At 38.4% G+C, this 27,497-nt stretch overlaps 1 protein-coding gene and 1 long non-coding RNA gene across 4 annotated transcripts in view; one reads left to right on the forward strand and one right to left on the reverse strand.

The window, feature by feature from the left end:
- The window catches only part of LOC110214653 (sperm flagellar protein 2), a 105,687-nt gene extending 97,136 nt beyond the window's left edge, over positions 1-8,551 (reverse strand). For both annotated transcript variants that reach the window (XM_078153221.1, XM_078153222.1), the window contains exon 1: positions 8,416-8,551. In XM_078153221.1, coding sequence (XP_078009347.1) covers positions 8,416-8,473 — 58 coding nt within the window. In that variant the 5' untranslated portion in view covers positions 8,474-8,551. The remainder of the gene's footprint in view (positions 1-8,415) is intronic.
- Positions 8,552-8,580: 29 nt separating this feature from the next.
- LOC110214704 (uncharacterized) overlaps positions 8,581-27,497 on the forward strand; it is a 39,870-nt gene continuing 20,953 nt past the window's right edge. The window contains exons 1-2 of one of the 2 annotated variants that reach the window (XR_002326348.2): positions 8,581-8,731; positions 18,716-18,884. This is a non-coding gene — a long non-coding RNA (uncharacterized LOC110214704). The remainder of the gene's footprint in view (positions 8,732-18,715; positions 18,885-27,497) is intronic. The other variant, XR_002326353.2, reaches the window with a different exon arrangement.

Raw genomic sequence — 27,497 nt, forward strand, 5'->3', positions numbered from 1 at the left:
TAGAGATAGCATGGGAACTGCTTTCTGGAAAAAAAAGATTGATATCAACCTGCTTTTTCGTTCATTTGTGTCTTTCCTAAAATGTAGTGAAGAGTGTCTCACCACATTACTTTCTGTGTTTCTGATTCTCAGCACTGCAAGTACTCTCTGATTGGAAGGCTGGAGGGCAGTGCAATGAAATCCTCCCAAGGCTTCCCTTTTTGAGGGCTCAGATTTTTCCAGCTGAGCTCCTTTATCATCAGCTGCTCTATTTGGTTTTCACTCCATGAACATCATGCCCCTGGACTGGGTACCCTCGGGCTCCTGTTTGCCAGATTCCTTTTGTGTACTTTCTTTCTCCATTAGATTGTGAGCTCCTTGAGGGCAGGGACTGCCTTTTTCTCATTTGTACTCTCAGTGCTTAGCACATAGTATGTGCTTAATAGTAGGTATATGTGCCTAGCACATAGTAGGTGCTTGATAAATGTTTATTGACTATTGGCTAGTATATGTAACGTGGCAGACTTACTGTGAAACTTAAAATTTTTAAATTTAAAATTTCTGCAAAAAATAATCAAAAGGCAAAGGAGCCCTGTCCCAAATTATTTCCATAGTTTTTTACCAAAAATATTCTTCAGCTTCTTTTAACTCGTTAGGTGAATTCATAATAACCATGATTTCTGAATCACAAACACAATAGACTGGAGGCACTTTTGTCAGCCTATATCCTTTTTTCTATCATTTCCATAACATCTGTTGATGGTTTGTAGGATCAGACGATACATTTCTCACAATTTCATTAACTTTTGCTAGCATGTCTGGGGCAGTGTAAAATTCAACATTCATTACTGGAATGAAATGATACCTTACAGGTCCAACATCTGTCTGCATTTTTCTCCAAGTCCTTTTTAGTATTTTAGTGTAAGTTCAAAGATAAAACATCTTGAAAGTTGTGCAGCGGATCCTATTGATGCAATTCAAAGACCTACATAGAATCTGTGCTATACATCAAAAATGTGCCACTAAATCTCTTCTCTAATAATATTTCTGATTCCAAATAACAATACCCTGGCACATGGGTTAAATAAATGACCATACTGGCAGGAAAGAAGATGTAAAAATATTACCAGACACTAACACAGAATATCAGAATTGAAAGAGACCTCAGAGGTCCATCTTGTCTAATAAGACTCTTCTACAACATGATAGAAAAGTGGTTCCCCAGTTCCATTCAAAGACCTCAAAAGCAGTGAAGGGAGACAGCTCATTCCATTTTGGACAGCTCTAAGTGTCAAAAGGTTCTCTATGTACACAGCTGAAATCTGAATTACTGAAAGTTGCACATGTTGTCCCCTAATCCTAACTTCTATGACCAAGCAGTCCAAGTAGTATCCTTATTCCATAAAATGGTCTCTTCAAATGCTTGGAGCTATCAGTCTCTCACTATCTTCTCCTTCCCAAACATCCCAGTTTCCATTAATTAAGTCTCAGATGGTAGGTTCCCCTGTTCCCTTACCATCCTGGTTGCCTCTTATCAAAATACAAGCTTATCAATATGCTTCCTAAAATTCAGTGCCCAGAACTGAACACATTGCTCAGATATCCCACTACTCGGTCCAAGGCACAATAAAAGGGGAATAATTCTCCTCTGAATAGTTCTGAATACCATGTTTCTCTGTGCAGTTTAGGATGCCATTATTTGCTTGAATCCCTTGTCAAACTGATGAACTTCCAGTTCATTATGACCCCAAGATAATTTTCCAGAAACTGCTATCTAGCCGTATAATTTTCATCTCATATTTGTGAAGTGGATTTTTTAAACCCAAGTGTATAATTTTGCATTTATCCCTATTCGATTTCATCTTATGCAATTTTAGGATCTCAACATCGTCATCCAATGTGTCCACTGTCTGTCCCAGGAACACATCATCTGTGAATTTGATAGTTATGCCTTCTATATCTTCCACTTATAAGCATGGACAGGGGCAAAGGTAGATCCTTGGGACACTGCATTAAAGACTTTCATCCGAGCAACTAATGACTATTCTTTGTGGCCAGTCATTCAACTAGTTCTGAATCTACCTAACAGTATTACCCTATAATCAACATCTTCCCAGCTTGTCCACACAAACAGCAAGAGAGACTATCTCTATAGCATTACCCTGTTCTACCCTATTACAGTAGGAACTATGGTGATTCTGACATTCTGGCATGCCTAGAATGTCCTAGTAAAGACATGCTGGCTTTTAATGATCCTAGCTTAATTTTCTATATGTTTACAAAGCATTAATAGGCTAAAAAACTTGTTGCTAAACACATACATACAACAAAGTCAAAATTTTGAAAAGGAGAACTGAAGTGGAGAGGATGGTACCTTGAAATGACTTTCTACCTTGAGACTTTTTCTCTTTTTCCTCTCCATTCATTTGCATGGGAAACCAAAAAGAAGCTCAGAGTTGAAAAGCCTGAAGGGCCTTAGATATAGGCAATCCTTGGAAGTCTGCTAAAAGAGCAGTCCCTAAAATTATGACCAAATGAAGTTCAGCAATCTGATTGATATTAGTAGGTAATATCAGGATTTTCTAACTACATCTCAGACCTTCAGATAAATCACTTCACTTCTGTTTGGTTCAGTTTTCTTATCTGTAAAAAATAAAATCTATAAAATAAGAATATCACCAACCTCTCAAGAGTTGTTGTGAAGATAAAATGAGATAATTGTGAAGTGCTGGGGCAACTAGGTGGTACAGTGGATAGAGTGGCAAGCCTGAAGTCAGCAAGACTCATCTTCCTGATTTCAGTTCTGGTTTCAGACACTCAATAGCTGTATGACACTGGGCAAGTCAGTTAACCCTGTCTGAGGGGGTAAGAAAACCCCAGATGGGGTCATAAAGACTCAGATATGACTGAAAATGACTGAACAACCAACAATATAATGTAGATGGCTTTATAAAAGATCCATGCTCAGCAAGTAAAGAGCTAGCCTGTGTCTAATTCCACTTGAAAAACAGATTTAGTTCTATTTTCATTTTTTTCTCTGGTATGAGATTGAAACCATCAACTCTGATAACCTATTCCTTTCAAGCATTTAATGTAGTTTACAAAAAGCCTCAATATCTGGCATTAAATCTCAACTGCTACCTTATTGCTTTGTTTCATGGGACTGCCCACCCTCCTTTTCTTGGAAATTTGAAAAAAGAAGTTTTATTAAGCTAAAGATCTGAAAGGTCTGATCTTGATTTGCACAATGCCTACGTACTATTAGACTCACTATCTCAACTCCTATTCATTCTGAGCCACACTGCAATGAAGCACAATGGTGCCAAGTTATGCAGAGAATACTGAAAGCAGACTGTGATGTTGATATTAAAAGGAATAAATTTTCTGATGAATATCATGTCTGAAATTTTAGAAAAGTTAGGGTTGCAGTCTATCAAAAACCTTGGACTAGATGTCAGAAGACTCTGGTCTAGATGTGGATCTGCCACTAATTAACCTTGGGCAAGTTCTTTAACCTCAGTTAAGGTGCCTCAATTTCCTAAAATGTTTAAGAAAAAAGGTTTAGAACAAAGGGTCTTGACATCTCCAAAATTCTCTGATTTTAAACATCTTTTAGATTGTCTAACAATATTAATAGAAGAGGGGGGGAAATGCTATGCTGCACTGTGTGAGCATCCAAGGGAGGGGTGTGGTGGGAGGAAACTATTTGGAAGCTTTGCTATGTATTGTTTTCCTTTGAATAGTACTTGATCATTTCGACAGTCTGGACAAACGCTTAACATTTGCGATATATAAGAAATGAAAAGTATTATGTTATGATATTTTCTGATACTAAGTATTGACATCCGTCGAATATCATAAGTCTGTACAACAAGTCTATTTAAAGGCAACATATCCTAGTTAAAAAATAGCTTGACAGTCCTTTGGAATTCTTTATGTTTAAGTTGCTCTGTATGCTGGATGGAATTGAGAGGGCTGCTATTTGCCTCAACTAAATGTTTGGGTTTTTAAACCAAGCCCTAGAAGATCGTAAAATCTTTAAGGGCAGAGGGCTTGATTTAACTTTGTATTTTTCCAAGGATCTCGTACTGTGCATCGTACCAGCTGGCATTAACAAATGTTTATTGACTAAACGGCTGTTAGGTGACGCAGCAGATAGATCATCAGGCCTAGAGTCAGGGAGACTCATCTTCCTGAGTTCAAACGTGGCCTCAGTCATTCTCATGAAGACTCAGACACTACTGAACAGCAACAAAACTGACTGAATGACTTCCTGCTTGAGTAAGAAGAAACAAGTCATATTCTTGGGGAAAAAATGAGAAAAGCATCAAGAATTATACAAAATCTTATTGACAGTATTATTATCCCTATTGTGAAAGAATTGCTTAAATCTCAAAAAAAAGTTTATGCTAATATTATCCTTTCATGTTCTATTACATTTGAGTAGTTAATTTTAATTAACTTATTTATCTCAAATTATTTTTGGAAGGAATTACTGTTACATTTAACTTGCTGAACATTCTTAGTTTAATGGATGTTAGTTAGTTAGTTCATCTCAGCTGTCAATGCCAGAATATTGAATAGATTTGGATTTGGATTTTCCTGTATTGGGACCCATTTGTAATACTGTTTTAACTGGCATATAAAGATGCCAAATTTACAGTGTCATTAAGAGGAAAATACAGAGTATACTAAGGATTAAGAGAGTATTGAGTATCATCAGTTAAGGATGCCTTGATTTCATTTTCTCTCCAAATAGATTTTTTTTCCTTCAAATTCTATGATTCTTTGGACATGCAGAAAAATATGACTGACTTGACTTTTGGCTCTTTCTAGCTATTTGCCACCTGTAGTTAACATTCATCAAAGCAGAATCAGAGTCATCAAGGCAACAGAAAAACACATACCATTCATATTTTGTCTCCTATAATTTAGCAAATCTCTAGGATTACCACTGGATTAGAAAATTTAGAGGTGACTAACAGATTGCCTAGTTCAATTGTCTCATTTTACAGATCGGGAACCTGATTTCCAGGCTAGTGGAATATTGTGCATATATTCCTAAGAGATACCACCAAAATCCACCTCTCATTTTTCTCTTCAATTGGAAACCAGTTTTGTGATTTCTGAAGTGAAAGCATTGCTCCATGACTGAATCCCTGTAGTTCTGGCCAAGGAAATGTATTTAGCAAAACAAGTTATCCATCACTACATGAATCCCAGATTATACTACAGGAGAGTAGCCTATGAACTATCACTGAAAAGATTTAAAGAAAGAAATGATCTAAGAGTTAATTTCTTGATATTCTTCAACCATTAACCAAAAAAAAATACTATATAACAAAGTACATCTGGGGAAAAAAAGTAAATTCTTGCAAAAAACCTTCATGACCTTATAAACAATAGTGCTGTCTTTACTACATTTGGAAAATTAGATTTTTTTTTTTGCTTCAAGTTTCTTTATATTGAACACAATTGCCCATTTTCTTTAAAATCATGTAAAAGTTTTAATGTATGCAGCACAGAATGGCCTATATGTGTTTTAACAGCAAGGAAGAGACTACACCATTTATTTATATTTTTCCACTGATGTCTGTTTGTTTCCAAGTACAACTCAAGGCATAACTTTAGTCTGAAAAGCACTATACAGTCTGGTTCCCTGGGGTTTTGTTTCTTTCCCAATATACTATCCAAGCAGTTAAGATGAAACGATATGTAACACATAGTGACAGTACATGGGGTTCCTAGGATAGGCCACTCTATTTCTGCTAACAAGCAACAGTTATACTGCAGGGAAGCATAAACTGGGAATTTTCCACTAATAGCTCATGTCTTTAGGACTTTTTCTTGAAGGGTTGTGGTCTTCTAAACTTCAAAAAATATTCTTTTTTTTTTCAAGCTGGCATTACCAGAATCAATTAGGTGCTACTCTTCTGCTTATGTTTTATTATTATTAATTTTATATATCTATTTTAAGTGTTTCAATCTGTAATTGAGCCCTGGAGCCCCTTGAGCAATTTTTTTTTTTTGCTGAGCAAGTAAATAAGCCACATTAGGCTAAATAATCTGGTAATAATTTTACTAAATAGAAGTCTAAATTAATAATTCAATATTGCATTTTTGCTTGCATAATGAAAGAGAAGGAAGTTTTTGAGTGAGTGAAAGATACTAAATATCATCTATTACTACTATATTTTAGAGAGACAATAAGATCCACTGTGGGACCATGACAGAGTCGAGTAGTCAGTTTTGCCTATTACATCTCAGTGTAAGAAATAGGAGTTTGGTAAAGGAACAGTATGAAGTTTCTGCTGCAGAATGCAATCTGTTTTTTGAAAACCCAGTGACTGTTACTGAAAACTTGTCACTACTGTGTGAAAGCCAACATTTGTTACATTTAATTTCTTTTGGGCACAACTTCCCCATCCACAAAGTTGGACTAGATTATCTCTAAGGCCATGATTCACTTTGGAGAAATGGCCTTAAGATGGAATTGCACCATAACTACTATATCATAGAAACCAATGCTATTAAAAGTTTCAGGAGATTGGTATCACAGCCAGGACAGACTGATAGATCTCTTCAACAAAAGTCCTGAGATAAAATGGCACCAATGCATAATGGATTCTTTGCCAAGACAATGAGGACAAACCAAGCCGTTATGACTGATGAAGCACATTGCTGTGAAAACACAACAGTTGTCATATGAGTCTGCCAGCAGGTAAAGTTCATTCTGTAATGAGATTAGGGCATTAAGGCTATTATATCATCACAGAAATTAGCCGCATCTTTTACCACAAATATATAGCAGTCTGTTCTTGCTGTGGTACCAGCCCACTGGAGATCTAAAACATCAGTTTGCAGGATCTAGCAGGTGAGAGGTAATTCCAATTTAAGGCCATTGCCCTCAATTGGATCACAGAATTAAAAGCTAGAAGGCACCTTGGGGACCATCTAGTCTAAAGTCCTCATTTTACAGTTGGGAAAATTTAGCCCTGGAGAAATTAAGTGATAAAACTCCTTACTGTCACACTTTGGGGACAAATTTTGAACAGCAATCTCTAATGATGATGTAGGAGAAGCAGAGTGGCATAGTGGACAGGGTGTTAGACTTGTACTTGAGGAAGACTTGGACTTATGTTGTACATCAAACACCTATTAGCTATGTAACAATGGGTAAATGAGGCAACCTTTCTATGCTTTAGTGTTCTTATGGAAAATAGTGATCATAATAGCACTTACCTCACAATGGTGTTGTGAGAATCAAACTAGGTAATAAAGTTTGCACTTTGCAAACCTTAAAATGTTTTATAAATTTGAGTCTTTGTTATTATCATCACCATTGTCATCATCAGTACCCAGATCAGCCCCGAAATTGGCACTGAGTTATATGTGTACTGCTGGGGAAAAGTGTCCAACACAAGGCAAGGATGAATCTTGGTGACTTGTAGCGTGATAGGTTATGACAGACAGAGGTAAATGTCAAAAAGACTAAATGTGAGTCAACAAGACCTGGGTTTGAATTCTTGCTTTGATACCACCTATGTAACTTTGTGCAAGTCAAATAATGTCATCTCTCTGGCCCTTGGTTTCCTTAACTTTAAAACAAAGGGGCTGGATGTGATGACCTCTAAGGTCCTTTCTAGTTCTAAATCTATGAGGTAAGATATTCTTCAAGTATTTTTTTTAATGCCTGACATTTCCCTCTCTCCATGCTAGTAAAAAAGATATTCATAACCTCTTTTTTTTTAAATGAGAAAAGAAATTCCTTATGACACGAAATCCTGTGAAATCTTAATTATATTAACAAGGCAGTACATTAGAATGGGGGTTGGAAAGAGAGGGGTTATAAGGTTAGCCCCATGGTGGGCTGAGATATCAAGGGCAACTGTGGGAGATAGTTAAGGGGGCCAGCCCTAGGCCCTAGGCAAGAGTTCTTAACCTGAGTTCTGTAAACTTTAAAAAAAATAGTTTGATAACTATGTTTCAATATCAGTTGTTTTCCTTCGTAAACTTACGCATTTTCTCTTGCTTATTAATAACATTATTCTGAGAAAGGGTCCAATAGGCTTCAAACTGCTAAAGGGGATCGATCCATGGCGCTCTAAAAAGGTGAAAAAACCTCTCTAGAGTCGGATCACCTATGATACTTACACCTGTGGGGTTGGAAGTTCCCATGGACAAGGAAGTCCTTGGTCCTCAGTTTCCTCACCCGTAAAACTGAGGAGACTGAACTAGATAACCTCAAAGAAAATATAGTAAAGGTCCCTTCCAGCCCTAGAGTTATGATGCTATGAACTAGGGCCATTACCTGGGCTTTCTTCTGCACCAAAAAGCTGGGGCAGGTTGTCCTTCCATCCGTCAACTCCGTGGAGGAGTGAATGGGCTTCTCCCTCCCCTCGCCAGCCCCCACCAGGCCCCTGGTCCGATACTCACTCACTGTCCGGGACAGCTTCACCTCCTGGTTTAGCCACTTGCACACTATGTCCGACATGGCTCCGCCCGCTCCCCTGGACAGCAAACACCTGCGGACTAGGGAGATCTGTTTGGCCGAGCCAGCCGCGTCCTCTTGTTGTTAGGGGCAACCAGGAGCGAAGGGCGCGTCTCCTAGCGAGGGCCTCGCGTCGCTAGGGGAGGAGGAGGATTCAAGCCCAAGGCGGCCGCAGGGGAGGGGTGCGCTCAGCCCTCGCTCTGGGGCCCGGGCAGCCTGAAAGGTGTGGCGCGCAGGCGCAGATGCCGCAGAGGGCAGCAGGTGAGTGAGAGGCAGTCCTCGGGATTGACTTAATTAAGGGTAATAGATAAAAGCATCAGAAAAATGCTGGGGGGAGAGGAGGGAAGCAGAAGAATTTGGAAGACAATGGAGGAGGGAGTCAGTTACAGAAAATATTTCCAAGTTAGAAAGAGGAGAAAGAAGTTAAAACTCCAAAACAGCTTTTAAAAGTCGAAAGAAAAGAAAAACAATACGTTTTTAAATTGGGAAAGTAAAAGAAAGTTTCACTTTGTCTTACACTTTTTCCCCCTATAGCTACCCTGTTATCTTTATAGAGGGAGTGAATAAAATCCCTTTTCATCCATTTTGTAAGTAATTTAAAATTGCATTAAAAATCAATTTGGAGTTTCCCTACAAACTACATCATTTTACAGATCAGGGAACTGAGTCCCGGAGAGGGTAAGGGACCCCTTGCTCAAAGCAGGGCTGTACTTGGAGTGAAAATCCAGATCTCTTTTAGACTCCTAATCCATCATTTTTTCACATGGCACCTAACTGCCTCTCAATTTTTAGAATTTAAAGATTACAAAAATTCTACAAAAACTGGTTTGCCTTCCATCCCACTCCCTTGCTCTTTTCTTCAGTGTCCCAAAACTCTTGTATATAGCAAACTATTAATATTCCCTGAAATTAGTCTGTGTGACCAGAGTGGAAGGATGCACACTCTTAACAGTCAACTTATTCTTTGGATTTATACAATATTTTAAAATACTTCTATAAGCTGTTACCAACCTGGGGTGCAATTTGGCCAAACCAGGGGTTTACAGCCTGCAGCCTTGAGGCCACATGAGGCCCTGGGCTAAACAACCTTCTTGTTTTGATTTTTTTTGTTAGTTTTTTTGTTTTGTTTGTTTGTTTTAGTATATTTTCTAAGTGCTCTTCATTTCTTCTCAGTGCAGAAAAACTACCTTCTTCCCTCATAACCATCCCCTCCCCCAGCCCACCCCCACACTCAAATCATTTTGTTCTTATTTAGGTGTAAAATCCAATAGGGTGATAAATCTGAAAATTGGCAGGTTAGCACCTTGTAAGGAGATAGATTTTTTTTTTTCTTCAGAGCTAGGAACAGTCTCAACACACCTACAATTTTGCAATCAGAGGCTTAAGTGGGTGGGAGATTGATAGATAGTTAGCTGAATAGATCCTAGTATGTTGAATTTTTTTTCCTTTAGAGTTAGACAACTTGGAAAGAATGTTAGATTATACATAACCACCAGTCCGGGGAAAATATCTCATAAAGTCTACAGCACACACTTCATCCCAAAACACATTGTAAAAGGTCATACATAATATGGAACTAGAAATGGCTTCAGCAACAATTCTGTTTTTTTAAATTTTTTCTTTGTTTTTCTTTGTTTTTATTTTTTTGTCTATTTATTTATTTTAATATAAATTTATTTGTAGTTTTCAACATTCATTTCCACAAGTTTTTGAGTTCCAAATTTTCAACCTGTCTCACCCTCCCCCCCACCCCAAGATGGCATGCATTCTGAATATCCCTTCCCCTAGTCTGTGCTCTTTTCTTTCTCTCCCCCCTTCTCTTATCCCCTTCCCCTTCTATTTTCCTGTAGGGCAGGATAGACTTCTGTACCCCATTTCCTGTATTTCTTATTTCCCGATAGCATGTGAAAACTTTTTTTTTAAACATATGTTTTTAAAACTTTAGGTTTCAAATTTTCTCTCTTTCTCCCTCCCCACCCACGCTCACTGAAAGGGCAAGCAACTCAATATAGATTGTACATGTGCAGTTATGCAAAACACTTCCATAGCAGACATGTTGTGAAAAATAACTCTATTTCCCTTAATCCTATTCTGCCCTCCCATTTATTCTATTCTTTCTTTTGACCCTGTTCCTCCTCAGAAGTATTTACTTCTGATTACACCCTTTTCCAATCTGCCCTCCTCTCTATCATCCCCCTGCTCTCTTGTCCCCTTCTCCCCTTATTTTCCTGTAGGGTAAGACAGATTTCCATACCCAATTGAATGTGTATGTTATTCCCTCCTTAAGCCAAATCCTATGAGAATAAGATTTACTCATTCCCTCTCATCTTCCCCTGCTTCCCTTCCACTGTAAGAGACTTTTCTTCTCTGTTTTTTTCTTTTTGAGATAATTTACCCCATTCTACCTCTCCCTTTCTTCTTCTCCGAGTACAATCCTCCCTCATCCGTTAATTTTATTCTCCAGATATGACCCCTTAATCTTCAACTCACCCTGTGCCATCTATCTATCTATCTGTCTGTCTGTCTATCTATCTATCTATCTATCTATCTATCTATCTAAATATATTTTTTTTCTCCAACTACCCTAATACTGACAAAGGTCTCATGAGTTATAAATATCATCTTTCCATGCAGGAATGTAAACAGTTCAATCTTAATAAGTCTCTTATGATTTCTCTTTCCTGTTTACCTCTTCATGTTCCACTTGAGTCCTGTATTTGAAAGTCAAATTTTCTATTCAGCTCTGGTCTTTTCATCAGGAATGCTTGAAAGTCCTCTATTTCACTGAATGACCATTTTTTCCCCTGAAGGATTATACTCAGTTTTGCTGGGTAGGTGATTCTTGGTTGTAATCCTATCTCCTTTGCCCTCCAGAATATTATATTCCATGCCCTGCGGTCCTTTAATGTAGAAGCTGCTAAATCTTGTGTTATCCTGATTGTGTTTCCACAGTACTTGAATTGTTTCCTTCTGGCAGCTTGTAATATTTTCTCCTTGACCTGGGAACTCTGGAATTTGGCTATAATATTCCTAGGAGTTTTCCTTTGGGGATCTCTTTCAGGAGGAGATCTGTGGATTCTTTCAATTTCTATTTTGCCCTCTGGTTCTACTATATCAGGGCAGTTTTCCTTGATAATTTCTTGAAAGATGATGTCTAGGCTCTTTTTTTGATCATGGCTTTCAATAGTCCAATAATTTTTAAATTCTCTCTCCTGGATCTATTTTCCAGGTCAGTTGTTTTTCCAATGAGATATTTCACATTGTTTTCTAATTGTTCATTCTTTTGGATTTGTTTTACGTGTCTTGATTTCTCATAAAGTCACTATCTTCCAATTGCTCTATTCTAATTTTTAAGGAAGTATTTTCTTCAGTAGTCTTTTGGACTTCCTTTTCCATTTGGCCATTTTTTCTCCTCATTGGCTTTTTGGACCTCTTTTGCCATTTGGGTTAGGCTATTTTTTAAGGTGTTAATTTCTTCAGTATTTTTTTGGGTCTCCTTTAGCAAGCTGTTGACTTGTTTTTCATGATTTTCTTGCATCACTCTCATTTCTCTTTCCAGTTTTTCCTCTGCTTCCCTTACTTGCTTCTCAAAATCCCTTTTGAGCTCTTCCAAGGCCTGGGACTGATTCATATTTTTCTTGGAGGCTTTGGATGTAGGAGCTTTGACTTTGTTGTCTTCTTCTGGTTGTATATTTTGATCTTCTTTTTCACCAAAGTAAGATAATATAGTCTGACTCTTTTTGTGCTGCTTGCTCATGATCCTGGCCAATTACTTGATTATTAAACTCTTTGTTAAGGTAAGAGTCTGCTTCCAATGTGGAGAGTGTACTGTCCCAAGCTTCAGGGGTTTGTACAGCTGTTTTCAGAGATACTTGTAGAGACCTGTAAATTTTCAGTTCTACCAAGGTGGTATGATAAGGGGTGAGGTGTTTACTCCTTTCCTGGCCTGTGACCACAAGTATTCCTTTCTGTCCCATAACTGTGAGGAGGGGTTCCTCTCCACAGCCACTACAAGCTCCACCATGCCAGTGCTGCTCCTCACCCCAGCACTGCTGCCCAGAACTGTGACCCAGATCCACACACGGGCAAAGGAAGAGATTCCTGCCTCAGCACTGGCAAAGAGATCCCTGCAGTCCCTCTCTGATCAGCCACTGGATTCCCCCTCAGTCTGTGGGTCAGAAGCTCAGGAAGCAGCTGCCCTCCCCCCCCGCCCAGGGCCAAGCTCTTGGGGAATGAAGCTGAAACCCCACCTTCCTTTCTCAGCACCAACAGAAACAGACTTTTCCCACCGACCTTCTAAGTTGTCTTTGGCATTTGTGGGTTGAGGAGTCTGGAAACCTCCACAGCTGCCCACAATTCAGTCCTCTGAGGCCTGCTTCAGGTTCAATGAGGCCTGTGCACCCATGCCGGGCTGCACTGTGCTCCCAGCCTGGCTCAATACACCTTTCTGATCAATCATCCATGTTGTCTTGGGCTGGAAATTTGTTTCACTCTGTCTTTTTGTGGGTTGTCACTGCTTTCACTCAGCCATCTTGGCTCCGCCCCCCTCTTCAGCAACACTTCTGTTTGTTATCAGGCTAGTGGTACATTCTAAATGATGACTGCAGCCACCCTGGGAAAAAGAGTTCCAAACTTTTAATTTTAGAAAACTATAAACTGGTGTATTGAAATAAATGTTTTCCAGATTGCTGAGAAAAGTGCCTTTCAGTAAAAAGTATGGATAACAGAGCACCAGTTTATATGCAGGCAGTGTGGTAAGAAATATCTGTTGACCCCTTGAGGCGTTGGCATGGTATTGACATGTTGACTTTTTATGAATATCAAGGTGAAAAGTTCTTTTTTTTAGAAGATTGCTTAAAACAAAGATATTCGCAGGCATATTAATCATCCTTAGTACCAAGGTTGTTGTCTGCCTAGAAAGAATTAAACTAATTTATTTTGTAGCAGCCAGGGAATATATCACAGGTGTTATCCCGGCAACCCCTGGGGGCCCTAAGGACATGGTGACTCAGCATTTGGGAACATAAAAGATGATGAACTTCGTGGCAATTTCTGGCCATGTGGTAGCCTAGCACAGAACTTTGGGAGCTTCGGATTGATGAAGTGATGCTTTTATTGTCCACTTATCCAGAGGTGCTGGTGATTCTGCTTTTCAAAGGAGAGCTAGCCATCTGGATGGGACATTTTTGCTTCTACTATATGGGCTAAATATTGTATACTCAGTCTGTAGACTGGCCTGGGGTTGTGGAGGGAAAGGGTGTGCTCTTTCATTCTACTCCAGCCTTCACTTCCCAACTAGGCCATCTTGAGCATAGGACCCTGTCCGTCTTGTCTGTGTGATGGGGATTGGTGCATACACAGAGCCCTTCTGATCACGTTTCTTCATGAAAAAGGAGAGAAGCCAGCTTCGGGGAGGGTTGCAATAACATGATGAAAATTCCTTGGAGCAGTGCTGAAGTATGTATAAAACATTTTCTCTGGTTCTGCACTGCTTACCTAGGGAAGGGTGACAGCCTATTTGACTGGCTTTCGTTACAGAAATGGAACTTGGACCACTTGCAAAAGGTCAGAAGCTTGACCATTTTTTTCTTTCTCTTGGCTGCCTTGCTCTTGATTTGACTCCTTTGCTTATGATAAAATCCAGTGAGAAGTAACTTTTAAGGTGAGAGGGCTTGGGCACTTCCCTCTGAGGCCAAGGTGTGGCTCTAAAAATGGGTCTTGGTGCTTGGCCTTTGGGTTGTTCTTTTCTGTTTTAGGTGAAGGAGTTAGAGTTTCCAAACTTGTGAGTTTTGATAAGTCAGCAGAGCACATGTCTGGGCTACTAGGTATCCCAGTGTCTGCCCATCCCAGAGTACTAGAATTTGGGATTTTCAGTTATATCAGTGTTACTACCCATCCAAGGAAGGAGTGACTTTGGGGATGTAGCCTATTGATAGCTGAGATTTAGACATGAATTTGGTAGAACCAGTGTTTTATAGGAATTGACCTAAGTTTAAACCCATTATCCCCAGAGATCCAGGTGAGTTAGGGCGGAATGTGCCACTGAGGGGTTGGGTGGAAGAATTTCAGTATTTTTTTCCTCAATTATATTTTTGAAATAGATGTCACTATGTAAAAGCTAGTTGACATTAAGTAGTTAAATGAACTGGGTATGATTGCTTCTCACAGGTAGGGAAGGACATAACTATTAAGGACTTGAGCCAATGGTTGTAGAGAAGAGACATTCAAAACCCCTTACTGTACCCCTAGAACACCATTAAGGGAGATGTAACCAGCTTGGCTCTAAGAGAATAAGCCAGACAGTACTTGCTTATATCTGCTTTGTATTTCGTTTCCTGAGTAGGTATTTGAACATCAACAGGTAGACTATAAAGTCAGTGATGGTGACATTTGGTATTCATGGATGTAGAAAAGCCACATTTTTGTTATCGTCCCAATGTCTCTAATACCTTCATCAGTGTGTGGTTGAAACATTCAGGTTGTTGGTCCTTTTGAGGGTGTTAGGTGTGTGTAATTTTAGATTTCTTAATGCCATCCAAAACTAACATTTCTTTAAGCAGTGTGCTTTCCGCTATCTATACTCATGTGAAAAATGCTTTAAATCACTATTGATTAGAGAAATGCAAATCAAAACAACTTTGAAGTACCACATCACACCTATCAGGTTGGCTAACATGACAAAACAGGAAAATGATAAATGTTGGAGAAGATATGGGAAAATTGGAACATTAATACATTGTTGGTAGAGTTGTGAATTGATCTAACCATTTTGGAGAACAATTTGGAACTATGCCCAAAGGGCTATAAAAATGTGCATACCCTTTCACCCTGCAATAGCACTTCTAGCACTGTATCCCAAAGAGATCATAAACATAGGAAAAGGACCCACATGTACAAAAATATTTATAGCAGCTCTTTTTGTGGTGGCAAAGAATTGGAAATTGAGGGGATGCCCATCAATTGGGGATTGGCTGAACAAGTTGTGGTATATGAATGTAATGGAATTCTATTGTGCTGTAAGAAATTATGAGCAAGCAGACTTCAGAAAAAACTTGGAAAGACTTGTATGGACTGATGCTGAGTGAATGAGCAGAACCAGAAGAATGTTGTACACAGTAACAGCCACATAGTGCGATGACTAACTTTGATAGACTTAGCTCTTCTCAGCAAAGCAAGGATCTAAGACATCTCCAAAAGTCTCATGATGGAAAACATTATCCATATCCAGAGAAAGAACTATGGAGTTTGAATGCAGATCGAAGCATACTATTTGTTCTTTTTTTTTCTTCTGTTTTGTTTTGTTTCCTCTTTCTTGTGGTTCCTCCTATTTGGTTCTAATTCTTCTTTACAACATGAATAATGTGAAAGTATGTTTCATAGGAATGTATATGTAGATCCTATATTAGATTGCATGCCGTCTTGGGGAGGAGGATGGGGAGGGAGGGGGAGAAAATTTAAAACTCAAAAGCTTGTGGTAGTGAATGTTGAAAACTAAAAATAAATTATAAAAAACAAACAGACAGACAAAAAGCAGTGTGCTTTCCAAGTCTCTACCTTGATCTTAAGAGCTGGAAGTTCATACACAGAGAAATACTTGACCCACAACACTTGGGCAGCCATTGAAGCTTCTAGAATAGACCTACTCTGGGTGAAACCATTCTTTCTCTCAGTATGAAAAGAGCAAATACCCAGTCATGGACCTTCTCTTACTTCCCTGAAGGCATAAATCACAGTCTATCTTGGAGAGGGTTTAGGTTTTAAAGAGATATCTACGCAACCCATGAGCCATATCTGTGCATTTAGATAACCCATGTGAATATGCCATCACTATCTTAAATAGAAACATATCTTATATACTTTGTCAAACTAAGCAGTTTACATATTTGAATAAAGGAAGAATATAAATTATATACAATAATTTCATAGAACTTCATTATTTCAAAAGGTCTGTGATTTCTTTGATGTGGATACGCCTTCCACTGATACACTTAGAAACCTTCCCAAGCCTTAGCTGAAGTTATAGTGGCCAAAAAAAAAAATCATCACCTTATGCTCAGCTTTCTGTAGATGAGCCTTCCTGAATATTACTATCCTGAATCACCTTATTGAGCTTATGTTTGAAGCCTTTCAAAATTGTAATGATATTAGAGACCTTGTGCTTCAATGACATAATCCTAGAAAAAAAACTAGGTCATTTCCATGTTGTAATGAAGCATGCCAGTAAACTTTGCTGAAAGAATGTCATAGAAATACTTGAAAATGGGCATTAAAAATGAGTTATACACAGATTGGTATCCCAATTAAAAGAAAAAAAAATTTAGTTATAAAGAAAGATAAGGGTCCTCCTACTGGTTTCTTTCTACCTATAGCATGGGCTGTTGGTATTTAATTTGCAACATTTATATGCTCTAAAGTAGTAGAAAGAGGGTCCAAAGAGCAGTCAGGAGACCTGAGTTCAAATCCCAACTCTGCCACTAACTTGTTTTAAGATTCCTTGCAAAGAATCTTAACTTTTCTGAATTTCAATTTTTGTATCTGAAAAAAGAGGGGTTTGAATTTAATTATCTCTAATATCCGTTTGTGGGGAGGTAGGTGGCACAGTGGATAGAGTGCCAGCCCTGGAGTCAGGAAGACTCTTCTTCCTGAATTCAAATCCAGCCTCAGACACTCACTAGCTGTGTGACCCTGGGCAAGTCATTTAACCCTGTTTGCCTGAGTTTCTTCATTTGTAAAATGAGCTGGAGAAGGAAATGGCAAACAACTCCAGGATCTTTGCCAAGAAAACCCCAAATGGGATCACAAAGAGTCAGACACAACTGAAACAACTGAGCAACAACAAAAAATGTCCCTTTTAGGTCTAGCATACTTTGGTTATTGAGGCCATTCACTATGAGCTCCATCTTCTTCCCTCTACATCATCTCATCACACTTGTGTCCATTCTTCCACTACTCCATCTTTCTTGAGAAGGAGACTCTCTACTCCTTACCAAGGCTAATTCTTCTACCCATTCAAGTGATCCATCTTGTCTCTTTCAACAGACATCCTCCTCCATCATCCCCACTCTATCACTTATTTTCAGTTTCTTCTTGTTTATTGCTTCATTCCCTACTGCCCACATACATGCCTATGTCTCTCCCAGGTCCTGAAAAAGTCCTCAGTTGATCCTTCTATCTCTGCTAACTATCATCCTATGTCTGTTCTGTCCTTTGTAGTTAAACTACTCGAAAAGGCCGTCTACAGTAGGCACCTCCACTTTCCTCTCACTCTCTTCTTAACCCCTTACAATCTGGCTTCAGACCTTATTGCACTGAAACTGTTCCCTGCAAAGTTACCAGTGCTTTCTCAATTGTCATATCCAGTTGCTTTTTCTCAATCTGACTGCTCCTTCTCTGTCCCCTTTGCTAGATCCTTTTCCAGATCACACACTCTAACCAAAGGTGTCCCTCAGGGGTCTGTCCTGGGCCCTTTTTTCTCCTCTCTCTATACTATTTCACTTGGTGATCTCATCAGCTCCCATGGATTTAATTACCATCTCTGGGATAGGGATTGAACCTATGATTTCATTGTTGTATGGAACTCTCAAATGAGGAAATATCTATCATAGCAGGTCAGCAACTTCTTTGAAACTCATCGTTTTAGACCAGAGCACCAAGAGATTAAGGGACTTGCCCAGGGTAATACAGCCAGTCTCACAGAGATTAGACTTGAACCCATATCATCTTGGCTCCAAGCACAGATCTTTACCCACTAATAATTATATTAATTAATATTTACATAGTATTATAAAATTTACAATTCTATATCAAGGATTATTTATTTTAAGTGAAGTTTTTCATTTAAAATCTAATGAGCATCAGTAAATGATCACTAAATATGTTTGAATTTTTACAGATTCATTAAAATTTTACATCTATTTCATTTCACATTCAAGTTCAAGCAGTTTCTACTACTAATACCTACCATTGTATTAAAGTGGTTTCCTTCTCAAAAATTCAAATGTAAATGTGATCTGTTTGTATGTTTACTCCAAAGATGGATATTGAAACACACTTATATCTGTTTATCTTTCAAAGTACTTCTAAGTATGTCTGAAGATATCATCAATAAATAAGATACAGAGCTAAAAAGGAATTCAGATGACATCAATGCCAACTCCCTTCCATTTCATTTATTCACTTATTTATCTATTTATGTATTTATTTATTTATTTGTTTGTTTGTTTGTTTGTTTGTTTGTTTATATAGCTGAAGAAGGGATTAGTGACTTGTCCAAGATAATAGAGCAAGAATGTTTGGTGCCTGAAGAAGTGGAATAGAGGGGCCCTGTTCTCCATTTCAGAGAATACACAAGTCTGCTAAACAAATGGCAGGAGAAACATTTTTGGATTGGCTGTTAAGCTGGAAACTGAAATAAGTAAGTCATGCTCTTTGCTCAGTGTCACACAGTTTTTAGGTGTCTGAGGCCAGAACTGAAGTCTGGAAGATAAATCATCCTCACTCCAGGCCTCGTACTCTATCCCTGTGCCACCTAGCTGTCCCTGCCAAGCATACATCTCCCTGTTTTATTCCTGATGATATTTATGACCAAAAGGTCATTAAAGCAGTTTTTTTTTAACTCTTGTTCTGTCTTCCAAAGTGCCTCAAATAATTTTGATCTGCAGGTGGCAGAAACCTTGGTTGCAAGAATGCCTTTTAAGGCAGTGTTTTGTTCTAATGAATTAAGTGCTTTTTGGTAAGCAACATACAATTAAGCAGAGAAGGATCTTACATTCTTTGCATCTTTCATCTTTTTCATTTTTGATCTCACTGGTGCCAGAAAAGGAAAGATGATCAAGGAAATATACAACTACTGAACTCTATGCGTGCTTTCTCATCTATATAAACATTTTGTGAGAATTACCTGCATATGCATAGAGGGCACCAGTGATGAAGATCTTGGTAAGGAACAGCAAACTTTCAGAAGTGATATTCTGTAGTAGATCATATGTTTACTATCACAATTCAGTAAGCCAACAAACATGTATTTATTAAATGTCTGTTATATGTCAGGTACTATGCTAGCTGCTACAGACACAAACACAAAGAATGAAAAAATCTGTACTCACCAGAAGCTTATGTTTAACCCAATCAAGCAAACAAGCATTTATCAATGCCTTCTATCTGCCAAGAATGAAACAAGGAAACATGCATTTATTAATGGCACTGTTGTTGTTCAGTTGTTTTCAGTCACGTCCAGCTCTTTGTTATCTCATTTGGGGTTTTCTTGGCAAAGATGCTCAAGTGGCTTGCCATTTCCTTCTCCAGCTCATTTTACAGTTGAGGAAACTGAGGCAAATAGAGTTAAGTGACTTGGCCAGGGTCATACAGCTAGGGAGTGTCTGAGACTGGATTTGAATTCAGAACGATGAGTTTTCCTGACTCCAGGGTTGGCACTCTATCCACTGAACCATCTGGCTGTCCCAATTAATGGCATACTATATACCAAGTACCATACTAAGTACTGGGGATAAATGTGAAAACATGAAAAAGTCCTGCGCTCAAGGAGTTTGTATTCCACTAGAGGGAGACATCATATTCACAGACAAATAAATATAACATATATACCAAACCCCCCCAAATCCTATGATGATTGGAAGAAACCAAATAACAACTGGGTGTGGGGAGATAATAAGGGAAGAGATCAGAAAGAACCTGGCATGTGAGCTAATGCAGGTGGAAGTGAGGAGGCAGAGCATTCTCAGCATAGAGGAGATCCTAAGCAAAGGCACAGGGATGAAAGATGATGTGTCATGGAAGGGAGATAGCAAACAGGAGAGTATATGGGGGAAGTCATCACCAAATCTAATGGCCTCTTCTTAATCCTAATCCCTCTTGATTTTTGTGCTGCATTTGATGCTGTTGACTACTTTCTCCTCTCTAGATTTTCAGAAAAATATCTCCTGGTTCTCTTCCTACCTTTCTGATAGCTCCTTCTCAGTCTCTTTTACTGATTCAGCTTCCATGTCATGCACACTAACAGAGTATAAACTAAAGCTCTGTCATGGGTGTCTAATTCTCTCTATGCTCTCTTTTAGTGAATTTATCTCCCATGGGTTCAATTATCTCCATAAAGATGAGTCCCAGATTCATATACCTTGTCCTAGTGTGGGATGAAGTCTTGCAACAACAAGTTCCTATTAGAAAAATTTTCAAATTCAGCATTTTTAAAACAGAACTCATTGTCTTCCCCTACAACCCTCCATTCTTGCAAATTTCTCTATTACTGTTGAAGACCTCACCATCTTTCCTGACACCCTACAATCTCAGGGTCATCCTCATCCTACACTTAGCCTACACATTCACTTAGGCACCTATCCTTGTCAATTCTATCTCCAAAACACCTTTTCTGTAAGTCCCTTCCTCTCCACTCATACACCCACCACCCTAGTTAAGGCTCTAATCTCTTCTCCCTTGGACTATTGAATCAGCTTTCTAACTATTCTCCCTGACTCAACTCTCTCCTCTCTACTCCATCTTCCATACAACTACCAAAGTAGTTTTCTTAAAGAGCAGATCGGATTATGTCACCCTTCCCAATTTAATAAATTCCAGTGGCTCCCAACTGCCTTGAGAATCAGTACAAACTCCTCTAATATTTAAAGCTCTCCCTATCTGATCTTTCCTATGTCTTCAGTCTTCTTACAGTCTCACTGATACACACATATTGTTCCATCTCCTATCATACTCCTTCCTCACCTCTGCCTCTTGGAATTCATGGTTTCCTTCAAGACTCAGCTTTATGCCAGCTTTATTTTTTAAAAACGATAATCACTGTTAATATAATCAATGACAGAACAGTTACATGAAGAGAGATAACTGAAACTCTAGCTTCTCTATAAAACTGGAAGAGAGTGGGGGCCAGAAAAAATCCATAATTATTGGTTTCTGAGTAGTTGTGTCACCTTATTGATGAATCCTTTACTAGTCCCCCCAAACTGCTGTGTATTCCCTCATTACCTTGTAACCAGCTGTGTGGAAGGATGGATTGGAACAGGAAGAGACTCAATACTGGGAAATCAATTAGGGGGCTATTGCAGTCTAGACATGAAATGATAAGGGGCTGGACTAAGGCACCAAGAGTACTAGAATAGAGAATAAGGGACCAGAGCTACAGTTTTTGAACAAATAAATCATGAAGTCTTAACAATTGATTGCACATAGATAAGTAGGTGAGATAGAGTGAGAGGTCTTTTTACATTAAAAAAAATCTTCATAAATAAATCATAAACCAAAAAATTTTAAATGAATTTGCTAATAGCTTTAACTTTTAAGACTTCTCCCAGATTAAATAATAGTTTGTGTGAGGGGTGGTAGAAAGAGATATCTGTGTTGCTGTTGGACTCTTATCTCCAATTAAATTGGGTGAGGGGAGATTGCTGTGGTTGAGGTAATGGTGGGAGAATGAAGGAGAAAATGTAAAAAAAAAAAGAATGATCTTTCTTTTCATCACTGACAAAGTGAAGAAAACAGAACGAGGAAAACAATATACAGAGAAACTAAATTAATGTAAATGGAAAGAACAACAATGAAACAATTGATCCTGAATCCTGCAGAAATTATAGTGACTAAGCTTGGCCCCAAAGAAGAGATATGAGAGAGATATGGTTCTTTGTAGATGTGGAAGTCAAACATTGGAACATAACATATAATTATAGACTTTTTAAATGTGTTGATTAGCTTTGCTGAAGTTTTGGGGGTTTTTTTCACTGTTTTTTGTTCTAAGTGGCTTTTTGGAGAGGGAGGGGGAAAGATCATTGGACAGTGTAAGAGACAGAAAAGCAAAAGCTACCCATGCAAATTTATTTTTAAAAATAGAATTAACTGGATTACTTTAAAAGTTGCATGATATTAAAAATGGAAGTGGGAAAATATTAATGACAGTAGGAAGGTTCATTGCATCTTTTAAATGCCAAGATCTGCTAGCCACCTCTCCCCCATATCCCCAAGTGTTCTCATTGTCGCCTTCTGTGAAGCCTCCCAGCCCACCTCACTTTGAAATTAGCTTCTGCTTAAGCAGGAAGAATGTAAATCTTTCTGTAACGGAAACCAAAGGCTTCCTCAATTGTGAAGATCTCTTGAATGTGCCACAGCAGGCAATAATTCATGTTCTTACATGCCTATAACTCTTTAGAGTTTCCAAAATGTCTTTGCATACTTCATCCTCGTTTGAAACTTCCAATAATCCTGTGAGGTCATCCAGCAAGCATTATTTATTCCTGTTTTTACAAATTAATGAAACTGAGGATTGAACAGTCACACAGACAGTAAGGAATAGAGCCAGCACTGTACACCAAACATTCTGATCCTATTCCAATGCTCTTTCTTTTCCAACGTCGGTATTTTCCTATCCAGCTTTAGAAGAATCAGTTTTTCAATCATCTGCCTTAGCTGTATCACCTAATTCTTTGCCTCTTTCTCCCAGATCTTGCTGCCCAGGTGTTTCCTGGTTAGATTTGTTAATGACTCCTGGCCCAATCCCTATTTCTTAGACCTGCCTTCCACATAATTATTTGTCTAAGTATGTGTTTGAAACTTCCCCTGTCCTGAATACCTGGCTTGCACCTACAGCTGAAACATAGTTTTGTTTTATTTTTGTTCACTTTCTCAGTACTTTTTCAAGTGGATATAGACTTAGTCTTCAGCCAGATAGACTTTTAGTCCCTGGTATTTAAGGAGAGAAATAACAATCCCTGGAAAAGTTCAGCTCCATTTCAGGACTCCTGAAGTTTATTGGTAATTTTTCATAGAAAGCCACAATCCTCTTATGGGCCGTATTTTTCAACCTGATATGTATTTATTTATGTGTGTACTATATCAAACTCAGTGAAATATTTAAATTGTTGACTTTGGAAAAAAATCCAATTTTGAATAAAATTATATAGTAACCAACTTTGTGTCTCATGCATAATGGTATCGTAATGGGTGATTGGGCCAGATGATTCAATGCTCATTTATCAAAGTTTTTTACCCTCTTTATAAGTAAAATACAATTTCATCTAGACTCTATTTTCCCACACTGGAACTAATAAAGATGCCAAATCAAATATGAAAACCTCCTCAACTTAGAGTCTTAGACCACAGATTTAGAGTTACAAGAGTTAGAAAGGATTTCAGATATCATCTAGTCTGACCTCCGCATTTTTACAGATGAGGAAACAGAGGTAAAGAGAGGTTGAATAACCTACCCAAAATAATATAGGTAGTAAGAAGCAGAGTCTGAAAACTCAGGTTCTTTGACTCCAGATCAGCATTCTTCCTACCAAACTGCTGTCTATTCCTTTTCATCTATTCTATTAATAGATAAAACTTATGAATGAGATTTGCCAGTTGTGCTGGCTACAAATGACTTACCTGTATGACATATGAAAGGTTCAAGAGACATAATTTCTGGGTAACTAATTACTTTATTAATTATGGCCAGTGAGTAATACTCAATAGCCATATTTAATAAAAGGATGGTCATTTGGCCATTTCTCAGAAAACAAGCCTCTCAATTCTTATATGCCATTGGAAGAGTAGGTGTTCCCAAGAGGTAGCAAACAACTCTGATTTGTTAACAATTAAAAGAGAGAATGAATATTTTAATGAGAGGTAGGCTTCTTCTAGTGAGGGGCTGGGTGACATGGATCTGATTACTCAGTCCTGTACACAGAGACTTATCTCTTCCCAGATCACCCTAGTCTAGGGCAATCTGTACGAAAAGGGGAATCCACTTCCACTCAGATCTGTCTGACTAAAACACCATGGGCTAGAATTCACAATTCACCTAAACTAGAATTTCTTTACCTTTCAGCAGATCTAAGTTTTCCCAGTTGGGTAAGTTTTGCCCAAGATTTCATCTTATTATCAGCCTTGAACTTCAAAGGCTGGCTGAATAAATTACAGGAACTGATTTCTGAATGAGGAAATAGAAAGGGAGAAAACCATAATCCTAATTCAATAATTGGTTATTAATACAAGAGAGAAATAATCATTTCTCTCTTCTGTTCAGTACCATCAAACTTCAGCAGCCATAATCTCACATCGTGCTCAGCAGCCAGCAGAGGTTCATGAAATGTTTTATAGGTTGTCAACCTTAGGTTTTCTCTATCAGAGACCTTTATAAGACACTAGGCTCTAATGAACAATGATATCATTGAACTTCCTTCTACCTAACTTTATTTCCCCCCTTGAGCACTGAGTAGGAAATCTGCTACCAAATGGCATTATGTTGTCATTCCCAATCATAGTTTATGTCAGGTTGTCAGGATGACTCAATGTTTTGGTCATATGTTTATGGTGGCCACTCCATTTTCTAGGCTACTAGATGAAAAACACTGTTTTTGAAGCACTGGGGATACAGACAAAAATAATGCAGTCCATTCCCACAAGGGGATTAAAGTCTCCTTTAAAGAGGAGGGAGAGAGAGAGTAGAACATGGACAAGGAAGAAAAGCACCTTAAATGATTCAATTGAATTCTATAATGTTAACATTAGTGGTTAGGTATTTCCTAATTTCTCTTAAGAGTTATTTGTGGATGTTGCAAATCTGTACAAACCTTTTAAAAATCAATTTATATTTTAATCCATTGATATTTTCTGTAAGTAGAACCTTTTCATGGTAATAAGCAGTTAGGAGTGGGGATAGAGTCAGCTTTGTAGAAGAAATGGAACCTGAGTTGATTCTTGAAGAAAAGGATACCAAAAGGCAGAGACAAGGAAAGAGTGAATTTTAAATGTGGGGCATAAGTTTATGCAAAGGCAGAGAGCTATGAGAGGGGATGTCAAGTTTAGGAAACAGCTAGTCAGCTAGTTTGGCAAGAATGTACAGTATGTGAAAAGGAGTAATATAAAACAAGGCTAGAAAGGTAAATTAAGCCAGATTGTGGAAGGTCTTAAATGCCAGTCTGAAGCATTTGTAGGAATTCTGTCATAAAAAATCAACAGGGAGACATTGAAGGGCAAGAGAATGGCATCATCAGCCTTGTGTCTTAGAAAGTTTATTTTTGCAATCACTTGGAGCATGGATTGAAAAGAAGGGAGACTTTGGTCCAATAGTGAAGCTATTATTGAAAGGCTTATATAATTATCAAGTCACAAATTATGAGAGAGTAAACCAGAATGGTAGCCATGTGAGTGGAAAGAAACAGAAAGATGAGAAAAGTATTGTAGAAATGAAATCGACAGGACTTGACAATGGTTGGATTTTGGGGTAAAGAGAGTAGAGTTTTTGAGTAGACACTTAAGGATGCTTCTGATCTTGGGAACCTCAGCTCCTGGGACTTTGAAGGAAGAGTGGGTTTACTGAGGAAGATACTGAGTTTCATTTTGGACACCCTGAGTTAGAAATGCTGCCATAAATGCTAGGTGGAGGTAGCTGATAAGTATTTGGAGATGTGGGAGATGGAGAGATTACATTTGGGCTTATTGATTTGGTTATTATCTGCCTTGAAATAAATGAGATCATTGAGAAAAAAAAGTGAAGAGAGAGAAATCCCTTAGAAAATAGAACCTTGAAGATCATTAGCATTTAGGAGGTAGGAGATGAATGAGGATCTTGCAAAAGAAATTATGTAGTGATTAGGGGAGAGGTAAGAGAACCTAGAAAGAGAAATTGATCAATAAACATCTGTTAAGTACTTACTCTGTGCCAGGTACTGTCCTAAGTGCTGTGGATAAAAGATAAAGATAAAAGTGAGATAGTCTCTGCCCTCAAGGAGCTTACATTTTATCAGGAGTGACAGCATGTATGTCTATATGCTGTGGGAGGTCAAAAAAGGTGCATGCAAAGGTGGTGATCCTTGCATTATATCCTGAAGGAGACTAGGAGTTCTAATAGGTGAAAGCTGGAAGAAAATAAACTGTGGAAATGGGGATTGCCTTTGAAATCATGGGGACAGAAAATGGAGTATCATGTAGCACAGTCAGTTTGGTTGAAGGGCATGAAGAGAAAAAAAGGCTGTAGATAGTCTGGAAAGGTAGATTTGGACCAGACGGTAAAGAGTTTTCAATAAAAAGGAGTTTGTACTTGATTCTGGAGATAATGGGCAGCCCCTGGAATTTATTGAGTTAGACAGGTGATATCATCAAACCTGAGCTTTAGAAAAATCAGTTTGGCCGCTGTGCAGTGGGTGGCTGGTCCTGAGAAGAGATGGGGCAGGAGGGCAATTAGGAGGCTATTGGAATGATCCAGGTCAGACAGATGAGGGCTTGAACTAGAATGATGGCTGTGTGAATGCAGAAGGGGTTGGATGTGAGAGATGCTGTGAAAGTAGAAATGATAAAATATGATAAATGAAGGTGGCAAGAAGGAAAGTGAGGTATTGAGGAAGCTATTGAGATTACAAACCTGAATGACTAGAAGGACAGTGGTACCCTTGATGGAAATAAGGAGCTATAAAAGAGAGTTAGGTTTGGGATGAAAGGTAATGTATTCTGTTTTGGATGTGCTGTGTTCAGTATGCCTCCACATTACTTGGTTTGCAGTATTCATTGAACAGAAGAATTGGAGCTTAGGAGAAATATTAGATTCTATTTATAGCTCTAGAAGTCATTTGAATACCTAGATAATAGTGAATGAAACCCATGAGATCTTATAAGTTCTCTATGAGGAAGAGAGTATAGAAAGTTAGTAGAAGAAAGCCTAGGTGTTTTGTGGGTGCATCCACAGTGGACAGAGCCTGAATGATGTAACAACAAAGGAATGGAGGGAACAGTCAAACAGATAGGAGGAGACCAAGAGAGAGCTCAGAGAGAATAGAGTAACCAGGAGGAACTAGGAGTCAACAAAGTCAAATGTTTCAGAGAAATCAACAATAAGGAGGGCCATAATTGCCATAATTTTGGCAATTAAGGGTTCACTGGTAATTATGAAGACAGCAGTGTCACAAAAGCAAAGAAAAAAGAGAGTATTCTCCAAAAGAGGGTGGCGAATTGTATCAGAAACTACATAAAGAGCGAGGAGGATGAGGGCTGAGGAAAAAAAATAGATTTTGTAGTTAAGATATCA

Source organism: Phascolarctos cinereus, unplaced genomic scaffold, assembly GCF_003287225.1.
Source record: "Phascolarctos cinereus isolate Bilbo 61053 unplaced genomic scaffold, phaCin_HiC Scaffold_4;HRSCAF=312, whole genome shotgun sequence".
NCBI lineage: Eukaryota > Metazoa > Chordata > Mammalia > Diprotodontia > Phascolarctidae > Phascolarctos > Phascolarctos cinereus.